The sequence below is a fragment of the Magnolia sinica genome, chromosome 6 (genome assembly GCF_029962835.1).
Source record: "Magnolia sinica isolate HGM2019 chromosome 6, MsV1, whole genome shotgun sequence".
NCBI lineage: Eukaryota > Viridiplantae > Streptophyta > Magnoliopsida > Magnoliales > Magnoliaceae > Magnolia > Magnolia sinica.
In genome coordinates this window covers 21,914,673-21,936,980 of record NC_080578.1, presented here as the reverse complement: position 1 = coordinate 21,936,980, position 22,308 = coordinate 21,914,673, and the positions used below count along the sequence as shown (strand labels likewise).

The 22,308-nt window shown below is 39.4% G+C and overlaps 1 protein-coding gene across 3 annotated transcripts in view; it reads right to left on the bottom strand.

Annotated features, from left to right (window-relative positions):
* Positions 1 to 1,952: 1,952 nt before the first annotated feature.
* LOC131248514 (uncharacterized) overlaps positions 1,953 to 22,308 on the bottom strand; it is a 43,458-nt gene continuing 23,102 nt past the window's right edge. The window contains exons 3-14 of one of the 3 annotated variants that reach the window (XM_058248825.1): positions 16,727 to 16,787; positions 16,503 to 16,535; positions 14,970 to 15,094; positions 14,284 to 14,418; positions 6,636 to 6,712; positions 5,856 to 6,100; positions 5,635 to 5,691; positions 5,392 to 5,560; positions 3,771 to 3,828; positions 3,593 to 3,678; positions 3,433 to 3,489; positions 1,953 to 2,336 (exon numbers count right to left, since the gene is read on the bottom strand). In XM_058248825.1, the coding sequence (XP_058104808.1) occupies positions 2,256 to 2,336; positions 3,433 to 3,489; positions 3,593 to 3,678; positions 3,771 to 3,828; positions 5,392 to 5,560; positions 5,635 to 5,691; positions 5,856 to 6,100; positions 6,636 to 6,712; positions 14,284 to 14,418; positions 14,970 to 15,094; positions 16,503 to 16,535; positions 16,727 to 16,787 (1,184 nt within the window). In that variant the 3' untranslated portion in view covers positions 1,953 to 2,255. The remainder of the gene's footprint in view (positions 2,337 to 3,432; positions 3,490 to 3,592; positions 3,679 to 3,770; positions 3,829 to 5,391; positions 5,561 to 5,634; positions 5,692 to 5,855; positions 6,101 to 6,635; positions 6,713 to 14,283; positions 14,419 to 14,969; positions 15,095 to 16,502; positions 16,536 to 16,726; positions 16,788 to 22,308) is intronic. The other 2 variants (XM_058248826.1, XM_058248827.1) reach the window with 2 other exon arrangements.

The following is a 22,308-nucleotide window of genomic DNA, read 5'->3' as shown; positions in this document are numbered from 1 at the left end:
GCGGAGGCCGAGTCTCAGCGTCGGCGCTTTAGCTCAAATCAAGGATTTGAAGGCATTGAGTACGAAGCAACGATCTTGGAAGAGGCTTCTTCAACCGGAGCGTATCTTTGACTCGGGTTTGAACCTGACCCTAACAGGTACTTTTTGGCTACTCTTCTCCATTCCCTTTGATTTTTATTTGATGTGTTTTGTAGTTAGTGCAGAGATGGCTGAGGCTCGACCCATTCTCCGTCTGTCCTCCAAGATGAAGATTCCTCCGAGGTTAGAGCATCGGCCTTCAAAAAATCAAAGACGACCTCGAAGACTAAGGGACACACTGCCCCTGATGTCTCGACCGTGATCATCCCCAACACAGAGGAAGGGGCGGGAGTGGCGGATGCGGTGGCCCCTGAGTTCCGAGGAGCCGCTGAGCCAAGACCTGTTGCTGAGTAGGTTCTAGAGCAGAGGGAGGAGCCCTCAGGAGGGGAGATGACTTAACAGGAGATGTCGGTCTTCCAACGGGCCGTCAAGGACATGCTCCCTTGGGCGGTCTCCCACGGGAGCGAGAAAGACTTCGCTGCCCTCTTCGAAGCCCCCACAAGGCAGGCAACGGGGCAGTCACGAAGCGAGAGGGTGCAGGCTCGGGCGAATCCCGATGCTGACTCTGCTGAGGGACAAATCGTAGAGCGATAGGCTCAGGGTCGAAATCCTAGTCATCAATCTAGAGCCCTTTTTCAGTTGAACCCAAAAGGTTGTTGCATTTCCCTTTTTGACCATCTTTTTTCCTCTTCTTCTTCTTCTTTTTTAAATATATACATATATATATATATATATATATATTAATAATTGTTGATGCAAAAACCTGATGCGCCCTTTCCGATCTCCATTTACCTGCACAAGGAGGAAGCAAAGGAGACCCTGACTACAGTCGGGGACCCTCTGATGGCAAAGTCATGACTAGGATCGTTTAGAAGGGTTTTAGGGTTAGCTTTTTTTACGTACCTCCCATTGTTGAAGGTCTTCGTATTTATAGGAAAGGGAGGATCCCATCGTGCCAGGATTCTTTTCCTGATTTATTGGAGATCCTGCGTGATTCAATTTTGGATCACAGCCGATCTCGAGATCTTCGAAATCGGAGATCTCTTCACTGGATTTCCAGGCGAGCGTTCCGCTTTGCACCACTTCCATTTCACTCGGATCAGGCCTAGCCGACTCAACTGATGAGCGAGTATCTAATGAGCAAGTATCGGTTGGCTACAAAAGGTAAAGCATCTTGCCCTCTGTCAGATGAGATGACACCGATCCGTAACCAGTGTACTTTCTTAATCCAATCACCGACTTAGTAACCGACCATGAAATGGGTCTGTTTTATAGTCGGTTGTGTGGCATCTGAGCTTCAGGCCTTAGTCGGCCTCTTTGAATGTTGCTATCTCGCTTACCGAGTCAACTTCGTGCATCCCACAGATTCTGCCTCATGGCTCTAGACTTTATAAGCTTCGGTCAAGGTTTGCCTCTTATAAACCGAGCTAAGTCTCTCCTTAAGGCTTTCTATACACTTCCCTCGGTCAGGCCTGTTGCCTCGGGATCTCGGGTGGCATTAGTAGAGTTGGTCCATTCCATAGCCGAGCCTTCAGACTCATACTATTTTCTTCCCAACCAATAAGCTTTAAAACTCCCATAACCCATTAAATAGATCAATAAAGAAAGAAAATGCATCAACAATTCATATTCAATCATGAAAGGCCAAAATTTTGATGGCTAGGGTCTTCCAATCCAGGGTATTTGGTGCATCAGAGATCAATGATTAGGACATTATATCAACATCTTGGATCATTGAGCCATGGCTACACTTGTAAAAACCGAAAACCAAGCATACTGAACTCTTGGGCTGAGCATCCAGCATGGACATGCAAATGAGCCCATCTACATTATTCACATATTTCTATCAAATATCCCTCACCCCTCCCCTTGGATCAGTGAAACATCTTTGGACTTGCAAATCTCTCCAAAGCTAACTATGCTTAGTATTACAATCTTAAAATCCAGCAAGTTCAGCGAATGACCAGAGCTCAGCAATAGTCATACAGGAGAGACTGAATTCAATTGACTGCAAATGGCCCTAAAACAAATATAGCAAACACCGGTGAGACCTGAGGAGCTTGCTCAAGAGACATCCATTTTGCAACAACATCATCCAAAACACCAAGAGCCGCCTGCCAGATTTAAGGCCAAAGCCACCAAAATGGCTGTGGAACACACTCCCCAAAGTAGCTACTTCACAGTGATGCAACAACTTGCTTCCGTAGCATTCTGTCATGGTTTAGCATGGCCCCCACACTCTCAACCACCAAAATGATCTGCAGAAATGACCCAGAAGCTGCTTGAGAAGTGTGTGAGATGGAAATAGTATCAAATAACTAATGCAAGCAAACAAATTTGAAATAAAACCATATTCTCATTTATCAAGATACCCAAGCTCGGTCCCCCTTTCAGCCAGCTCCACAAAAAGGAGTATAGTTTTGGGGACTAAATTTCAGTAAAAATGTAAAAAAATGAACACACACACACACACTGAATGTATGAATAGAAATTGGATCTTCCCAACTTTAGGCTGCAATTGGCTCATCACCATCACAGCAGCAGAGAAATAATTTGCAGATTCTGGAGTTCCTACTCTTACCAGAATTTCCAAAATCATGTAATGGGGCTAATGCTGTCTCGGAAACAGGGAGATCTTTTGTATCGACACAGGTCTAGTTTCATGATTTTGAAGATTCTAACAAGATTAGAAATCCCACAAATCACAAATTCTTTTTCTCATGGCCTGACCGACAGGCAGCCTTAAGAGTGCCATTTGGATTCTCATTTTTCATAACCAACAGGCAGCCTTAGAGTGCCATTCGGATTCTCATTTTTCATAACTGCTGGCTATGCTTGGCATTTTTTAAAACATTTGCATTCTAAATTAGGGGACATTTAACCAGAGCACAATGTGCCGATTCCCTTGTCTGGTGCGCCACCCTCATATTGAGCACCATGACATTCATGACCCAGGTTCTTAATTTGGGTGGTCCCACAATGGATAGACCACTGTCTGCATATCACATGGATTGGGTGATCCAGCCCATCGAATTGGCTGACTTTTTGCATTCAATGCTGATCATTTTCAATATTGTTCCTGCTGTTTATTGATTATATGCACCTGGTCAGATGGTTAAGATTGTCTAATCAGTGATATTTATATAATACTCTGTCCAGTCCATTCTGCCACCCACTTGATGAATGGTCAGGACCAGGGAACTCTGTGCCAGGCATCCAATCTTTTAGTGAAGCCCACCATATAAAGAAACTGATAAATAGAACCCGCTTTGGTTTGCCATTGAACTTGCAATCTCGAGAACAAATCTACAATATTAATTTCAGCAGCTAAAGTTCACAGAGTAAAAGAGGTACCTGCAAGCAAGCATAAGCAATAGCAGTGGCAAAGTAGAAATTAGCATTGCCGGTACCCTGCACATTTTATTGCATGAGTAAAGATTTGAGTGAGCTACAGTAATCCATGTGCATTTGCAGGGGAGTATGTGCATATATGTAGAGAGGGGGAGTGTCATACCCTCCATATCCAGAGGTTGTGCATCACAGGGCTAAGAAGAGACACTCCAACATATCCGCAAAAGAGGAAGAACGAGAAATGCATGTCTGCATGTTATGGTGAGTAAACAGCATAAGACGTCGAAACCAATGTCAAAGGCCGCCATAAACGACAAGCATCGAATTGATTGAAGTTTTACCTGCTAGTTCATTGATGAACAAACCCAAAAGCCCCAAGTATAAAGCAGTGTCTCCAATCTTATATATTTTGAACAGAAAAAACACGTTAGGTTGACACTTATTACATGAATTTGGTACAGACTTGAAAAAAAAAAAACAAAACTGTTTCAAGAGAAGAAGATGAATGCACAAAAACATGTAGTTGTCCATGAGCTTTCACTGATTTGGGACCTGTTTGGATGGGGGCAGCTCCAATTGAGTCAGATTGGATTGCCCCTGTGCATTCGTTTCTGTCAGATATATATGAAACGAATGTGAAAGGGGAGCTCGTTTATGTCAGATATATATGAAACGAATGTAAAAGGGAAGCTCGTTTATTGCATTCTTCTCTCCTGCCAAAGGCCTTGTGCAAAAACAAGAAGACCATTTTTGCTGGATGCAAAGTCATTTTGCATAAAGAAAAGAAACCTATATATCAAAAAGAAGTCACGATTCAACCCCGTACTAACAGGCCCTCAAGTTCATGAGAAAAATATTAGCTGAAACATTCAATACTGGGCTACAAGGTGTTTTTTTTGTTTTTTTTTTTTTTTTGGAGAGAGAGAGAACAGAAATTTTATTAAAGAGCCCGCAACAAAGGGGAAAAGAATACTATTGGGCTACAAGAAGTGAAAGAATGAAAAAGCATGCTCCTCAGTCAGTTTTTCAGACTGGTAGCCCAAGAATAAATCAAGGAATATCCCTCAAATTTACAGTTACATTTCTTTGAAGTCCAACTAGAAAGCAACATAATTGCAGTTGGGGGCCCAGATCCTTACATATATGCTGAAGGCAATTTACAATTTAGCCATTTCCCTTTTATTAGACTAATAAAAGCCATTCTTTGTCACTCTGGTTCCAGCATTGAGTAGACTTATGCAGGTCACAGTTTTTTAAACTCAGAAAAAATAAAAATCTTATTCATCTAACAAAGAATCATTAATCATATATCCTCATCGGTACAATCATCATATACGTTTGAACTCAACAGCATTATGTACATGTTACAACCTCCATAGTGATTTGGCAAGTTATGAACCTTCCCAAGGACTAGACAAAGAAAGATGAATACGTTCTCTAGAGGAATTATAGGACATGCAACCTAAGGCTTTCTGCAATTGGGTTTTCAGTTCGGGTTTTCAGTTCTGACAAGTGGGTCTATTGTAAGGTAATCCAAACCAATTGATCTGTTGTGCCCAACGGTGGATGGACCATGCCCGCCCCCCCCCCCCAAAAAAAAAAAAAAAAAAAAAACCAGATCGGAGGATCCTAACGAGTAACCACTAACCTTGGGGCTTTTTCAGTTGAATGTGGATACTTCTCTTCTTAACGCCTATTTGTAGGTCATGAACAGAAATGTTATGATTGTCTTACCAAGGAGATTTAGGGCATGCTCCAACAGTAGGATAGACAGACTAGTGATCTAGATTAGCGGAACCATTAGCCCCGCTAGTCAAAACCAAGATCCTGAGTATATTGGCCAAAAAGCCTCAGGCAATGGTATCTATAATTCCTCAATCTTGATATATGGTTAAAAGATTAATGGTTAATTCCATCCTGCGAACTAGAGTATATAGCAAAGTATAAATAAGGAAAACTTACCGATGGATAAGATTTGAGCATTGAAGAGATCGCAATGTACACAAATGCAAGAAAACAAGGCCGGTGGTTCAGGCGTATGGCCAATGGCAATATCATGAATAGAATGTTCACATGAAAAACTATAAGAAAGAAAACTCTGAAAAAATCAAAGACTTCTGCAAAGAAATACCTGCATTCAATGACCCTGAATAAGTACAGACTAAAGATAAAAACATGTGTAGAAAAGGTTTGCTGGCAGCTCACCATAAGATGCCTATATTTGGGGATAGATCCTCCACAGTAAGAATAAATCCATATGTCCTGCAAGAACCAGCAACAAACAAAAGAATAATATGTAAGGTAAAAAAATAATTAATTTCTCGCAAAAAAAAAAAAAAACAACCAGGAGAACACGTCTCGTTCGAAATGAAGAAATTAGTGCAATAAAAGTACAGAAAACATCAGGCATCCATGAGAAATCTTACTTCTTTAACATTTCCGGCAGTCCACCGTATTGTTTAAGGGAAATGCTACACAGCGCCAACACATAAAATGACCAAAGGGATGCCCATAATACAAAATGCAAAACTGGTCTCCATGAGAAACATCGAATCATATGCCTTGGATGGCTTGTAACATTTGAAGGGTTTTTTTCATTTGTTTTAGAATTTCCCTGCAGGAACAATTTCTTTGGAGGAGCATCAAGACCATTGCCTAATAAAAGAATAACCTGAAGAAAAAAAAATATCAAGCACAGGTAATGAGTCAAGTGAGTGGTAAACATGCATTGGAAAAAACTAATGGGCCCTGCTAAGGCTACTCATGAGGGTTGGGTTCAAATTTACGCTCTCTAGACATGCCAGCATGGCATGCTAGATCCAAGCCATTCATCTGGTGGGGCCACCCTGTGTGTGCTCAGCCCAAGAAGGGCCATTCAGTCATGAGGCAGGCTGCATGTGTGGGCCGAATCTGGACTGTTCATCAATCATTTTAGCCCCCATTTTTTAGTCCACATGTGGCCTTATGGCTAGACCAGCCTGATTTTCAGGCCACGGCACATGCACACAGAGGGCCCACCAGATGAGATGCAAGAATATTGCAAAACATGCCACGTTTGAACTAGTGGAGACAGTAGGATTTATCTACTCCCATGAGTAGCCTTCCTACAATTGGCGCCATTACAGAGCGATTTTGAATTCCTATCTTGTCAGAAGAAGCCATTGCCATGAAACTTGAAAACATTAATACAAGAAAAGAATACATACTGGTACAATGAGGATTGCAGGATAAAAAGAAAAATGTGTTGCCATGACCCATCCAAAAGCTGCCAAGGGAGCTAGACCTGTGATCCAATGTGAGCAAAAATGTTAAAGGGAAAGATCACAGTCAAAAGCTTCAAATAAAGTTGACTGGTTTGCCAAGGGAGCCAAACCTGTGACCCAATGTGAGCAAAAATGTTAAATGGAAAGATAGAAATCAAAAGCTTCAAATAAAGTCGAATCAAATATATATTTGACCATTTTCTGAAGAGCATAATATTACGGTATCCAGGTTGGTTTTACATTCAGGCCTGTTTGGATGCAACTTCCACAAAAGAGGTTCTACAGCAAAAGCAAGTCCGTATCGTTTTGTCGGTCAACTTTCCAAAAACTAATCCGATTGGTTCTTGATGAGTGGATTTTTTAGTGCCTATTTATAGACGAGTGGTGGGATCAAACAGGGTTTGCAAAGTGCATCCACACACACAACATGAAAAGGGATTTGACTCAAAAGTCAAAACAGTGTTTAGGCGTTTGCTTTTGAGGGTACATTCACATGGGCTAACAAATTCTGGAGAAAAGGCATAGCCAAATGACCTGATGCAACCAAACGCATGCCGTGCAAAAAGTCAAAGAGTGGGACTCACTTGAACACAATTCAGAATGTGTGGACCCCACGTGTGACAGGCCATTGATTTTATGAGTTTATTTTAGTCTTCTTTTGCCGTCTTTATTTTTATTTTATTTTTATTTTTTTTGAGGATTTGTCTTTATTTAATAATAAATAGGGAATAAACAAAATGCCCTAAGCAAGATGGGGTATTTTAGTCTTTTTCTTCCTACAATTAGGGTCGCGAGTGAAGCATCTGTCTCTATGAAATAGAAGTTGCATTTCTTCTGTTCTTTGGTGGACAAACATGGAAGAGGAATAGACGGGGGCAATTGAAGTGATCTCCAGTTTTGACTACAAAGTTGTGGATCTACCACAACCACTGTTCCTTCTATATTACCATTCAGTAAAACATTTCATTTCCTCTGATTTTCCCTTGGGTGATTCCACTTGGGTAAGTTCATGATCAGAATAATAGTTGCATTATGACCAGTCATGGTTAAATCTTTCTCCTAATTCCGAAAAGTAAAAAAGAAAACAAAAGAAAAGAAAGAGAAGGCATTCAAAAACACCTAAAAGGGGGCATTCTAGATAAAAGTTAGCATGCTCTACCAACAGGTTGGATTCTGCCGCAATATACTTCATGTCCTGCAGATAAGACACTTCAATAGCCCAAGGAAAAGAATATGGCCTGTATCACCAATTTCCAAACGGTGATGACTCATCCACCATCCATTCCGCATACATGTATGCTAATCCAGTGCCCATTGCGGAAGGAACATGCCCGGCAATTAGACAGGTGGAATGATCCTAACCGTTCCATTGGTGGCCATGTTAATAATAAATTGCTCACCTAACTAATTTCAAAGCACAAAATCACTGTAAATACCATCCAATCAGTGTCATTTTGGGCTATGCTGCATCAGAACTGGTACCATGATATGGACATGATGGATTCCTGTATGGTGGATAAGTCACCACCTTTTGTAAAATGACGGTAAATGCAAACTGTAGTCTAGCCCATGTTTTTTTTTTTTTTTGAACATTGACAATATTATTAAAACCAAAAGAGGAAAAAAAAAAAAAAAAAAACAACGCAATTACAACAGCCGCCGAGAAATTGGAAATTGGGTCACGACATTTGAAACCGAGGCCCATTCCATAACCTGGAATTTGGCTCTACCAAAAATGATAACAATTGACCCTTTCCTATTCTTGAAACAATGGTCATTCCTTTCTCGCCAAAGACTCCAAAAACCTGCTAGCATACACAATCTCCAAATTGGTGTCCCTCTCTTCCCACAACCACCACCGTGCCAAGATAAAAGGAAAGAATCTATAGAGCACAAGGAAACCCATTCCACTTCAAAGAGCCTGAAAAATCCGTTCCAAACTTCTCTTGCCATAGAACAGTGGATGAACAGATGATACACTGATTCTACATCATGGTATCAAAGAAGGTAGACCTTCGGGAGACAGAAGTTCGTTTTGCAAAGGTTGTCAAGGGTAAGAACCTTATTGCGCCCCACTAGCCAAGCAAAAGCCGCCGCCTTTAATGGAGCTCCATACTCCCATACAAATTTTGTTGGACAATTCTCTTCACCTATAAAATCACCACCTACCATCCTATGGAAAGATTTCACCGAGAAAATACCCAATTTTTCTTTGTTCCAATGAAGCGAGTTCGTGATTGCTAACAACGGAGACTCCTTATCTAGCAATCGAAGTAACCGAACCAAATCATCAATTCCTTCATCAACGGGGTTTCGTCTATAAGGGGGGGCCCAAATAACTTCCTCGCCCCTAATCTAGAAACAAGAAGCCATCCTTAAACCTTCGTCCGTTGAAATCCGAGCTAAACTAGGGAACTCGTCGCAAAGTTTGGAATCCCCCAACCATTTGTCCTCCCAAAATCTAATATTTTTCCCATCCCCCAACTAAAAACCTATCCCTTCCCATACTCGATTCTTAAGGACTGCCACCGACTTCCACAAATAAGAAGCACGATAAAGCGATGACGATTTGGTCCACCATCCCCTTTCATCCACCCCGTATTTCCTCACTATCACCTCCCTCCACCTAGCATTCGCCTCTACCCCAAACCTCCAAACCCATTTCCCTAATAATGCAAGGTTCTTCTCTAAGACCCCATAGCCTACTCCTCCTAGGACAACCGATTTACAAACCTCTTCCCATTTCAAAGATGAAATTTATGCTTCTCTCCCGTATCATTCTGCATAAAGTCTCACCTTAACCTTTGCATACTGTTCAGCACCACTTTGGGGCATTAAAAAAGAGACATAAAGTAAACCAGAAGATTCGATATTGACCCTTCGATCATAGTAATATCCTTCCCAAAGACATCGGGATTTCCAATTAGACATTTTCTGCTCACATCATTCAATCACTCTATCCCACATCACCTTATCCAGTCTTCGAATACACAAAGGAAGCCCAAGTAGCGGGAAAAGAGCCCTCCTTGCATCCAATAATCGACGCAAAGATTTGCAAATCTTCTTTAGATGACCCGACACTTACTTGCTTTTCCTGATATTCACCTTTAAGCCCGATACCACCTGGAAACATACTAAAATGGGCCTAAGGTTTGGCACTTGCCACTCGTCTGCCAAACAGGAAAGCAACATATCATTTGCATACTGAAGAAGCGAAATTTGACAATCAGAATTATCCACCCCAAAACCTTCCAGCAGCCCAATCTCTACACCTCTCTCAAGCTAAAAGCTTCCATGACTACCACAAATGAGTAAAGAGGCAGGGGATTGTCTTGGTGAAGACCCCTAGAAGCTGAAAAGAAACCGTTCTGCGATCCATTTACCGGTATTGAGAATTTGACCAAGGTCACACACTTCTTCATCCACAATCTCCATTTGGCGCCACAGCCCAATCTGCTCAACATGTGGTCCAGGAAAACCCAATTGACGTGATCATATGCCTTTTCGATATCTACTTTACGACTACGCCTTTGTCTCCTCTTATGTTTCACAAATCAATACATTCATAGGCCAGTAAAGAGCTGTCAAGTATCTACTTGCCATCCACAAAAAGCCCCATGAGAGACCGAAATAACTTCCCCCGGAATTGAATGAAATCTGGTTGCCAAAACTTTAGCTAGGATCTTGTAGGGGCTACCTAACAAACTGATGGGATGATAATCTCTAAGGCATTCTGCACCATCCTTTTTCAGGATTAAAGCTATAAGCATGACCCCTAGCTCCGACGCAATTGTTCCCTGATCATAAGATTACTTCACAAAGGCTACCACATCTTCTTTGACCACCTCTGGAAATTTCTAAAAGAAGGCCATTGGAAAATCGTCCGACCCTGGAGCTTTATCACCGCCTTATTGAATCCTTCCTCCGAAAATTCCTTTTTCAAGAACTTCTAGCCCATGTTCCGACCACATAAATGCTAAATTACTTCATGCCTAGCCTCTATGGTCTTTGGGCTATCACTCATCTATGAGACAACTCACTAAATCAACGATCATGATCATTCACTACTTCTTCGGGCTCTATAGAAGAGATGGAAGTGTGGGAGAGAATAAATTGCTTAATTGTTGAGTTGTGCTAGCAAACCACATGCAACAACTAAATGCCTATCATGGATTTGGAAGTTGTGAGTTGTTGATTTTTGTTATACTTGGAATCCTATTGTGTGCACTATGACAATGATAACCAGGCAAACATAATGCTTCAAGATTTATCTTTTTTTTTTAAGATGGATAACGAGTGGCTTCCACATGTTTGGTGTGAATCATATGATATCATTGCAACCCTCTAACAACTGCACCTTTCAAGGAGTGAAACTTGAAGCCTTCTCAGAAATAAAGAGAAAAATGGATTTATTTGCATGGTTCACGGATCTATAATCTCGACATTGAATTAGGCCAGTTCAAGCACAATAGACATGGGAATTTTTTTTGTCAGAGCCAACTCCAAGGAAACAATGAATTCCCATGTTGAGTTGGTGAATTAGTTGCCAATTCACTAGTAGATACTTTTTTATAAGAGGTAAATACTTTATCGAGACATACGAAATCTTTAGCTCATCCTAGCCAGTGTTTTAAGTATCAATGATATCAGCCAATATATCCCACGATATATCTTGTATCCTACCTGTGCGATACGAAACACACAAGTATTGGGATATATCCCACATTTTCGATCCAGTGAGCATTTTCAATTTTCGATCATTTTTTTTGTAAATCATGTTAAGTCAGTGTCAAATTGTTTATGGATTGAGAGCTTCAATTTCAAGATTTGGAAGAGAAAGGCCAAGTGGCAAAAAATTGAAAAAAATCAAAATCAAAATTTTCCAATTTCTCACAAATCGATTGCAATATGTGTCCAAACATAAAATCAAACATGTATGTAACCTGATCTAGTAATTCTTCATTTGCTTTTTGAACGTATTGCTTGTGTTTCCACACATCTTCTTACATTTATAAGTTATACGAATAAACTTCGAATATATTTGCATCAATTCAGTTACACAATGCAAAAATTAGGACCCCATATAAAGAAAACCTATTATGTACATTTTTATTTTTTTTGTGATGTATTGATTTATAAGTGTGTATTGATGTCTTTTTTAACAATCATTGAAGTTTCATTGAAAAAATCGACCAATTTCTCAATGTTTCCCCATGTTTCCAACACTAGCGATACATTACGTGATACAACCAACATATCTCGTGCGATAACCAATACATATCAGTATCCCAAGGGTGTGATACGTAACGCGATACCAATATTTTGAACATTGATCCCAGCAATGGAAGGACTCACTTTTGGCCATGTAACCCATTGTTTTGGTGTGGTGGACTCCATCATAGGATGGGCCATGCCATATCTCTCCTACCCATATGATGAGGAAAGTTAATGCAAATGAACAATTACACCCAATGGGTCCCTATTTGCAGATGTCAAATCAGCCGGGCCCATCATAGGATGGACCATGCCATGATCTCTCCTACCTACGTGATGATGGAAATTAATGAAAATGAAAAATTACAAACGGTGAGTCCCCATTTACCAGACGTAAAATCGGACAACTAGGATCATCTGATGGTTGAAACCTTGGGGTCTCTATCTCCCATCCACATAGATAGTCCTCTCCCAACGCAGCCACCATAGATACACCATATATGCCCCTTGAAAATGAGCGATTACATGGAGCAAAACCATATGGATGATTTGGATAACTAAAAGGTGGCAACTGAATATACAGTTTGTTAAGCCAAACAAAAGCTGCATAGTGCATTGTACATTTCCTCTTTACAAAAGCAAAAGATGGATAGCCCTCTCCCAACACTGGCATCCATTTTAGTAGGGAATGCAATCAGCCATGTACTAGGATCCCTTCCATTAGACAATCCTAACCATCTGATTAGTGGTTTACAAATGATCCACATCACCAAAATGATCTATAAGTTGGATGATTAGGATCTCCTGACATGGTAAATTTGGACCTTGGAACACATATGATGACTAATTTGCAAATGAATGGCTTGAACTACCATGAAATGGGCCTCTCTAATACATTTACAGGGTTGAGCATTCAATATTTCTCCTCCTATTTTTCCTTAGTATATTTTTAAATAATTTTGACTAATTTTAATTTCATAGATATTAACAATTCTTGATTAAGGATATGTATGACGAAGCAATAACAAATGTGAGGACCATTAGTAGAGAGACAAGTGAGCTCCCAATTATTGTAAGCTTACGCCATGGGTCGGCATTGAGCCAATATCTTTTTGCATTGACTATGGATGAGTTAACATGCATTTATAGGGAGAGGTCCAATGGTGTTTGTTGTTTGCAGATGACATGGTTATGATTGACAAGACGAGGGCAGGGATAAATGCAAAGCTAGAACTATAGAGGAATGCTTCAGAAACTAAAGGTTTTAAAATCAATTGGACTAAAACAGATAACATTTAATGCTATTTTAGTAACAATACGTGTTGAAAATGAGGAATTAGTTAAGATTTCCAACCAAGAAGTACCCCAAAATGTCCGTTTTTGATGTCCTAGGCCAAGATTTAACGAGAGTGGAGAGATTGAGAAAGATGTTGCTGATAGAATTAGAGTTCGGTGGATGGAGTGGAGATGTCTCTGAAGTTTATGTTATCACCACATACCAATCAAACTGATGGGAAGACTTTATAGGATAGCAATAAAAACACCCATGCTTTATTGGACAAAATGTTGGCCAGTAAAGGAACAACGTCTTCATAGGATGAGAGTAGCAGAAATGAGGATGCTGAGATGGATGAGTAGCAAGAAGAGGAAGCATAGAATTAGAAATGAAATATTTTAGTGAACCTAAGAATAGCACCAATTGGTAATAAGAAGAGGCAAAGTAGACATAGATGATACAACCATGTGCAATGGAGACCAAGAACTGCACCCATTAGGAGTGAATTGGTTCAAGTTGAAGGTTGTAAAAGGGCAAGGTCCAGATGAGGTTCGTGAAGGTCGTAAGAAAGACTTGATGACCTATGATTTGACTGAAGATATGGCCCTTGTGATGACGATGATGAAACATTACCAAATCCATATTAACTTGGAACTGTGCAACCTAGGTCAGACAGAGTGGACAGCAGAGAACACTTTACAGTAATACCAGAAAATCTAATGTTATGCAGGCTTCAATTCGTTCAACAGAAAAACAGCAAAGAGCATTGGTATCAAGAGGATCTAATGTTATGCAGGTTTCAATTCAATCAACAGAGAAGTTTAGATCATTGTGTGCAGCAAAATCTATGGTAAGGAGTCTTCAAGAAGGTAGCATATTGCCATATTCCAAATTTTCAGGTAAAACAACATGCATATCTTTTTATAATTGAAAATAGCACCAATAAGATGGGAGGAAAAAAAAAAGAGCATACTCTACAACAAACATCGCAAGTCCAGACATAAGCAAAACCTAATAATGTGATCTATCACAGGCTTCACAGACACACATACCAATGCATAAACAAAAGATGTACTTTGAAATGTTTTCCAGCTTTCTTACGTGAACATGCTCCGTAGAGGGACAAAACAACCATCAAATTCTCAATGGGTGATGTGGAGGACCCCACACAAGTAACTATTGTCAAGGGATTCCATAAGTAGACAAGCGCACCAACGTCTCCAGCAGCTACATTCCCTGAAAAACACACAACGTCTACAATTTTAAGGTAATGGATAAAGAATTCCAATATGTAAATTTGAACCAAATAGTAGAAAATCTAAGTGGTGATACAATATTAAGCGAAAACAAGCAGTGTGGCACATTAAAATAAGTTAACTGCAAGAAAATAACTTTTCTCATGAAAGATTATGAGGAATGACAAGTACATCTCTAAATAGCAAAAGAAGGTAGAATCAACTTCAAAAGCACTACCAACTTCCAAAGAGAAATTGCATGAACAGATAGCACAGTGTGTGTGTGTGTGTGTGTGTGCACACACACACAAAAATGGCATTAACTAGCAAACAAATTGCAGGAAGATTCCAAATGCATGTAGGAAGAAATAAGGATCCATTCAACTGAAGGGAAGTAAATGCTTCAAAACTTAGGAAAGTGCTGCTGCATTAATTCCAAGATTCTAATGTAAGCAAATAACTCAAGAAGCTATTCAAAAATAAGATCATTTAGTGTGGCTGATTTTCACATGTCAAAAGAAAGATCTTGATTCAAATGGTTTAGAAGTTAACTTGAAGTTTCCAGCAGTTTTGCAAGGTTCAGTGTCCTCAAACTTTGACTGTATGATGACTGAAGCTTCTGACCAATCGCACGGATTAGCATTGCAGTAATAAAATCTGCAACCACAAACACCAAACTGTATACAAAGATGTTGACATTAACATAGCAGCTATAGAATGTTAATAAATTGCAATCAGTTAAAAACAACAAAATTCACCTCCACATTTGGCTTTTTTTTTTCCCTTTGGCTAATCAAAAGGCAAAGTTGAGACTAGAAGATTCCTTTCATGATAAAAGCATAACAGCTTTTATTAATTAAAGATGACCCATCCCATGATATTCATTAATGGTTACAGCCGGCCATATGACCGTTGAGACACAGGCCGTAATGCCCAGTTATAGCCCTATAATAGCAATATGTGTGTGTGTGTGTGTGTGTGTGTGTGTATCAGCCCTGTACTGCCCTGTAATGACCTGTTACAAACCCATAAGGCCATTACAGACGTTACAGGCCTGTTAAGGCGTTTTTTTTTTTTCCACAGATCGGGTTTTACAGCCCTATATCATGTAACAGAACCCACCATTACCATTACATGGGCCATTATGTAGCCATTTTTTAATACCCTGCCATCCCCAAGGAATCCAGGGTAACATCATATGAGCTGTCCTGTCATCTCTACTCCTTCATTGCCCAAATTACAATTGCAAAAGCCATTTAGACAGTTTAACTAGAAGCTCAAGTAACAAATCAGAAATACCACTACCAAAAAAAAATGGTCATGTGAATAGAAGCATTTTTTTAGTGGCAACAAAAAATTATTAAAAAGAAAAAGAAAGGGGCTCAAAAAGGCCAAAGGAAGGATCAGGGAGGAATCAGATGATGGGGGATCATCTGATCAAGATAAGGCCAAAGACACTCCCCAATTTACATCAAAATCCTCCTGACAACACCCATGAAATACATTAAGACCCAAAAGCCCAGAAATAAACCACAAAGCACGCTATCCTTCAATTATGCTAGGTTATGGAAAGACCCACTATTGCATTCTTGCCAAATCGACCAGACACATATGAGCATAGAAAGATGCCATAAATAGAAATTTAGCAACAAAAAAAAAAAAAAAAAAAAAAGTCCTATAGGATACTTGTGAGCCATTTTTTACAGGTATAAGCAAAAGAATCCACCCCATTAGCATGCTCAACTATATGAATAATAAATTTCGCCTGGAAATGGGTCAAGATGTCAAAAATCTCATTAAAAACCGTTAGGAGATTGCACAAGGGCATAAAGCCTCTAAATAATGTACCGGTGGACTATGTTAGCAGAATCCTGCATGTTTAAGTATTTCATGGATCCACTACCCAAAAAAAAAACCAGTGCAGGTGTGCCATATTATTGTCAGGTACTATTAAAATAGGATTAACAACTAATGTGATGAAAAGATGTACAAGGGACAGCGAAAATTCACTGATCCCTGCAGGCAAAGTTAAACAAAAAGAAGAATGAAGTACCATGACAACAATATAATAAAAAAGTATGTTACCTGCACAAGAGATGATCATTCTGCCCATCACTTCTGCAAAAACCCACAGATGTAAAATGAATTTAATATTTCAGAAATATCATAAATAAATGTTATTTCACTTCAGAATAGAATAGCAAAGCAAAAGCCCTTACATTCATCAGGCGATCACATGAATCTAAGAAACTAAATAGAGAAAAGATTTATATAAATGAAACGGCATGTCGGCTGGGATCATCATCTACCTTTTAACAGTTAGGGGTCCAAGGATGGACAATAACAACGGGGAACCATGGTACATAGATCCTGCACAGCATTAGAACCCCGTTACATTACTTGACCCAAGAGAGAAGGAATGCATTCAATAAGTTCTTCTAAATATTGTGGAGCCATGAAATCAAAACTCGTCCAAGACCAGTCAACTCCGCTGCTAGTTAGAGTTCCAACTCAGCTGCTCAAAGAATTTCTATTTTCCAAACAGGTCATAGACCTGTGAACATTTTTGGCCAAGTCAGAACAAGTCACAACAGTTCCTCTAACCAGCCCAATCATGCTCCAAAGTCGAGTTTTGATACCATGCATGAAGCTATCATAGCAAGGGCATCTATCTAAGAACCTAACATAAATATTTATATTTCAAGTCAAGTCCAGGACTCCACGTCATGTAGAAGCTCAAGATTTCAAAACAGTTCCTTAAGTAAACATATCAAAACACATACTAGCTATATTGCCATGGCTATTGATCTTTTAAATCAAATGACATGTCAGAAAAGCATACAAGGTCATGGAAATTCCTTAATTAGCCTATTGCTAAACCAATTTCTCATAATTTTGCTTATGAAGAATGAACCATTAGATCATCTATTACGAGTTTTATCTCTGACTAGACGACTAAGACAAGTATCAGTATCAAAATCACATAGAAAGGCAACCCATCCAAAGATTGCAAAACCAAAACATGGCGTGAGTAGCGCAATCAAGAACATTTGTACAAAGTCAACATGCAATGGATGTACTTCTCCACCTCAGATAAAAGAAAACAAGGAGTAAAAAATAATAATAAATAAATAAAACTCTAGCTCGGCTAAAGATTGAAAAACCAAAACATGGCCTGAGTAGAGCAATCAAGAACATTTGTACAAAGTCAACATGCAATGGATGTACTTCTCCACCTCATATAAAAGAAAACAAGGCGTCTAAAAAACACTAGAAGGATACTTTCCATGGGATGCATAACATAACGGATCTCTGTGCCCAAAATGAAAATTTTTTATAATAATAATAATAAACTCTAGCTTGGCTAAACCATAAATGGATATGGTCACATTAACAAGTTCCTATTGATGTCATTACTCATTTAGGTAAAATAAATAACTGACGCGAGGATCCAAAGTGATGTACGCCCGTGGCCCACCATAGGGCCCAGGATGTATTGGACTCTTTGATGACAAATTTAGGGCCTAAATATTAAGAACTGCAATTTACTATTTGTGGAAGATATATGAAGGTTGGTTTAAAGATGTGATTGAATATTTTGAGGATTATTTACTGGATTTACTTTTACTATTATCAGGCTTGTTGCCATCTTAGGTAGATTAGAATGATTTGGAATCAATTAAGACTGATTTGAAATTGAAAATTAAAAGAAGAAGAAAGAAGAGAGAAACAAGTGGAAGATGTGAGAGTTTATGTAATTTTCCTTCTCTCCTTTTTGTGCCTATTTAAAGAGAGAATATCTACAAAAGATGGGGCACATTAACTGTCTCCTAACCACGATTATACAAACCAAATATAAAAACAAGAATAGTGCACTGCAGATGCACCTACGCCTATGTACATTATTTGGTATAGTGTACCGCAGGTGTACCCAAATCTATGTACACTAAAACTCCCCCTCAAGCTGGTGCATAGATATCATTCATGCCAAGCTTGACACAAACGGTCTTAAGAGTTAAGGCACACCGTGGATGTGGATTTGGTAAAGACATTTATTCACTGATCTTCTAAGTGAACAAAGGGTGTGTGAAGAAGCTTGGCGGCTAATTTCTCCCCCAGAAAGTGGCAATTGACTTCAATGTGCTTTGTGCTTTCATGGAACATCGGGTTAAATGCATGCAATGTGTATGGCTACCTAATTATCACCATTGTTGTCAAGCGCGATCACATATTCTCATATAGAGGAATTGAGGAAGATGTTGAAAATCCCATATCTTGAAGGATAGCCTTCACCTATAGTAACTCACAAGCTGTATGAGCCATTGCAGAATATTCGACTTCGGCAAACGAGCACTAATTCAAGATGTGATTTAGGCTAGATGTGATGTAAGGAAATTATAGATGAATTGAAGAGCAATTCAAAGTTTAAGATATATACTATACTGCCACAAATCTAAGAAATCAAATAAACAATAAAATTCAGATTTCAATCTAAATCACAATACCACAATAAGCTAAACCATATAAAACATGAAATTTCAAAGGATCAAGTAAAGGTGGATCAAGGAAAGGTAGAACTTCCCCCTTTAGCATAAGCTTAGGTCTAATTCAAAGGGGCGGATTTAGTCTTTCTAGGGTTAGGAGTATAGGAATCTTCAATCTAGGATTATGGATTTAAAAGGAATTAAGGCTTTGGTAGGATTTTGGGATTTAGGATTTTATATGGAATTGAGGATTAGGGTTTCATAGGGAATTAGGGATTAGGGTTTGAGGAAATTAAAATTTAAAAAAAAAAAAAAAAAAAAAAAAAAAAAAAAAACTAGGGTTTATAGTAGAATAAGAGTTGGGGTTTTATGCTAGGGTTTATAGGATAGGAAGATGGATTGAACCAAAAAAAAAAAAAATGGAGAGAATGGACTTGTCCGTACGTGTAGGGACTGATGGTGATGGGTTGGGTTTGGTGGAGTGAGGAATAAGAAAGGATGGGTTTGGGGTAGTGGAGATTTAAAATGAAAGAGTAAAAGAATTTAGGGTTTAGAGAAGAAAAGTTGAAGAAAAGAAGGATTTGAGAAGAAGATGAGGAAGTCAAGAGAAAAATACATTTTCAAAAAGTAACAAAGAGGATAGATTAGGCTTCACACCATCAATCTCCATTCACAAGACATTTTCTATCGCAGAATAAGAGATCTTTTTTTAATTTCAAAACATTCAATAATGGGCTAGATTGTGGATGTCCAAGCCTTTATAGTCTCAGAAAAGACTATAAATGATGGGTTCGGGGTGGCGAGTTTAGGTTTAGAAGGAAAGAGTAAAGGGAGTTAGGGTTTGGAGAAGAAAAGTTGAATAAAAGAATGATTTGAGAAGAAGACGAGAAGGTCTAGAGAAAAATACATTTACAAAGAGTAACAATGAGGATAGATTAGGCTTAACGCCTTCGATTCAAATGATCAATCTCTATTCACAACAGATTTTCTATCTTAAAATAAGAAAGAATGCTTTTTAAAAAAAAAATTCAAAACATTCAATAATGGGCTAGGATGTGGACGTCCAAGCTTTTATAGTCTCAAAAAAGACTTTACAAAAAGACATTCTCAAAAAAAAAAAAAAAAAGTTTCACATAAAGACACTCAATAAAATAAAATTTGTTCCTAATTCCTTAAAACTCAACAAAAGTATAAGCTAAACCAAAAATAACAAAACAAATAAACTACTAAATAAACTAAACTTTTTCGTGACCCATGATCAATATTTCCAATGATTATGATCCAATGGTCAGAACGGTCAAATTAAGTAGCCCACATGCATCTTCCCAGTGTGGGGGCCTTCAAAGATGCATAATCATTCATGTGGGGTCTTTAACGAGTTAGGCACTCGAATTGGGCCCTGTATGCATCACTTGGCCATAAAGAAATGGGAGCTCTCCTCCTCTTGTATTCTCTGACTGGTGCCCGAATGTCCTCATCGAGTCCCTTCAGCTGAGAAGAGTTTGCCTCTGGCGAAATAAAGCTACGGCAATGCTCAAGGAAATCTAGGTCCAATCTCTGAAGCTCTGCCTCTGTGATCCACGTACAGTCTGACTCTGGCATGTTCTTCCACTTGAAGAGATATTTTTGGAAACCTCCGTGCTGGTGGAAACCACTTGCCCATCCAAAATATCTGCAATCTTCTCTTTTATTGGGTATGGATGGTAGAGAAGGCAAAGGCCATGGTTCGTAGGACAGGTCAGGAAAGCTATCGAGTGAAAGTTCTACAACATACCCATATCAAGTGAAAGTTCTACAACATACGCATTAGAGCCCGATTTTCATGATATCTTATAAGGACCTACAGGCTTGTAATTTCCTAACGGCCCCTTGTGGAAACCATTCTGGCCTTATATGAAACATCACATAGTCACCTACTTGAAATTATTTAAACCTGCGACGAGAGTCAATAAATATATTGTACTTTTCGTTACTCATATTAATCCGTTTTTTAATCTCATTATGCAAATAATGCATATGGCATGCAAATGCATCTGCGAACTCTGAAGGTCTATGGTTATGGTTGTCCACGCACATGCGCCAAGTGTCATCTTTCTTAGGCGTGAGAAGGGTTGGCACAGCACATTGACTCAAACTTTCCTGAATGAACTCTTTTCCAAGAAGCTCATCAACTTGCCTCTTCAACTCCATATGCTCCATGGGATTCATTCAATGGTGAGGAAAGTTTGGTAGAGTCGACTCAATGACAAGATTAATGGCATGCTAAATGTCAAGCATGGGTGGAAGGTCATCTGGTAGGTCCTCAAGGAAAATATCTCTAAACTCCTCCAACATCGGAATCACTTCAGGTGACAACTCTACACTAACATCGAGTGTGACCTCTCTTGCCATGGGGGCATACACCATCGAATCAACTTTAGTCTCCCTTTCAAACACTTTGGCGTTTATTATGTGGAGAGACTTAGGCTAGGACTTCATCACATCTTTAAGATCACCCTTATTGACGTCCTCTTTCTTATCCGGGGTGCTCTTGGGCGGAAGAGGATTTAGAAGGGTTGGCACAGCACATTGACTCAAACTTTCCTGAATGAACTCTTTTCCAAGAAGCTCATCAACTTGCCTCTTCAACTCCGTATGCTCCATGGGATTCATTCAATGGTGAGGAAAGTTTGGTAGAGTTGACTCAATGACAAGATTAATGGCATGCTAAATGTCAAGCATGGGTGGAAGGTCATCTGGTAGGTCCTCAAGGAAAATATCTTTAAACTCCTCCAACATCAGAATCACTTCAGGTGACAACTCTACACTAACATCGGGTGTGACCTCTCTTGCCATGAGGGCATACACCATCGAATCAACTTTAGTCTCCCTTTCAAACACTTTGGCGTTTATTATGTGGAGAGACTTAGGCTAGGACTTCCTCACATCTTTAAGATCACCCTTATTAACGTCCTCTTTCTTATCCGGGGTGCTCTTGGGCGGAAGAGGATTTAGAAGGGTTGGCACAGCACATTGACTCAAACTTTCCTAAATGAACTCTTTTCCAAGAAGCTCATCAACTTGCCTCTTCAACTCCGTATGCTCCATGGGATTCATTCAATGGTGAGGAAAGTTTGGTAGAGTCGACTCAATGACAAGATTAATGGCATGCTAAATGTCAAGCATGGGTGGAAGGTCAACTGGTAGGTCCTCAAGGAAAATATCTCTAAACTCCTCCAACATCTGAATCACTTCAGGTGACAACTCTACACTAACATCGGGTGTGACCTCTCTTGCCATGGGGGCATACACCATCGAATCAACTTTAGTCTCCCTTTCAAACACTTTGGCGTTTATTATGTGGAGAGACTTAGGTTAGGACTTCCTCACATCTTTAAGATCACCCTTATTGACGTCCTCTTTCTTAT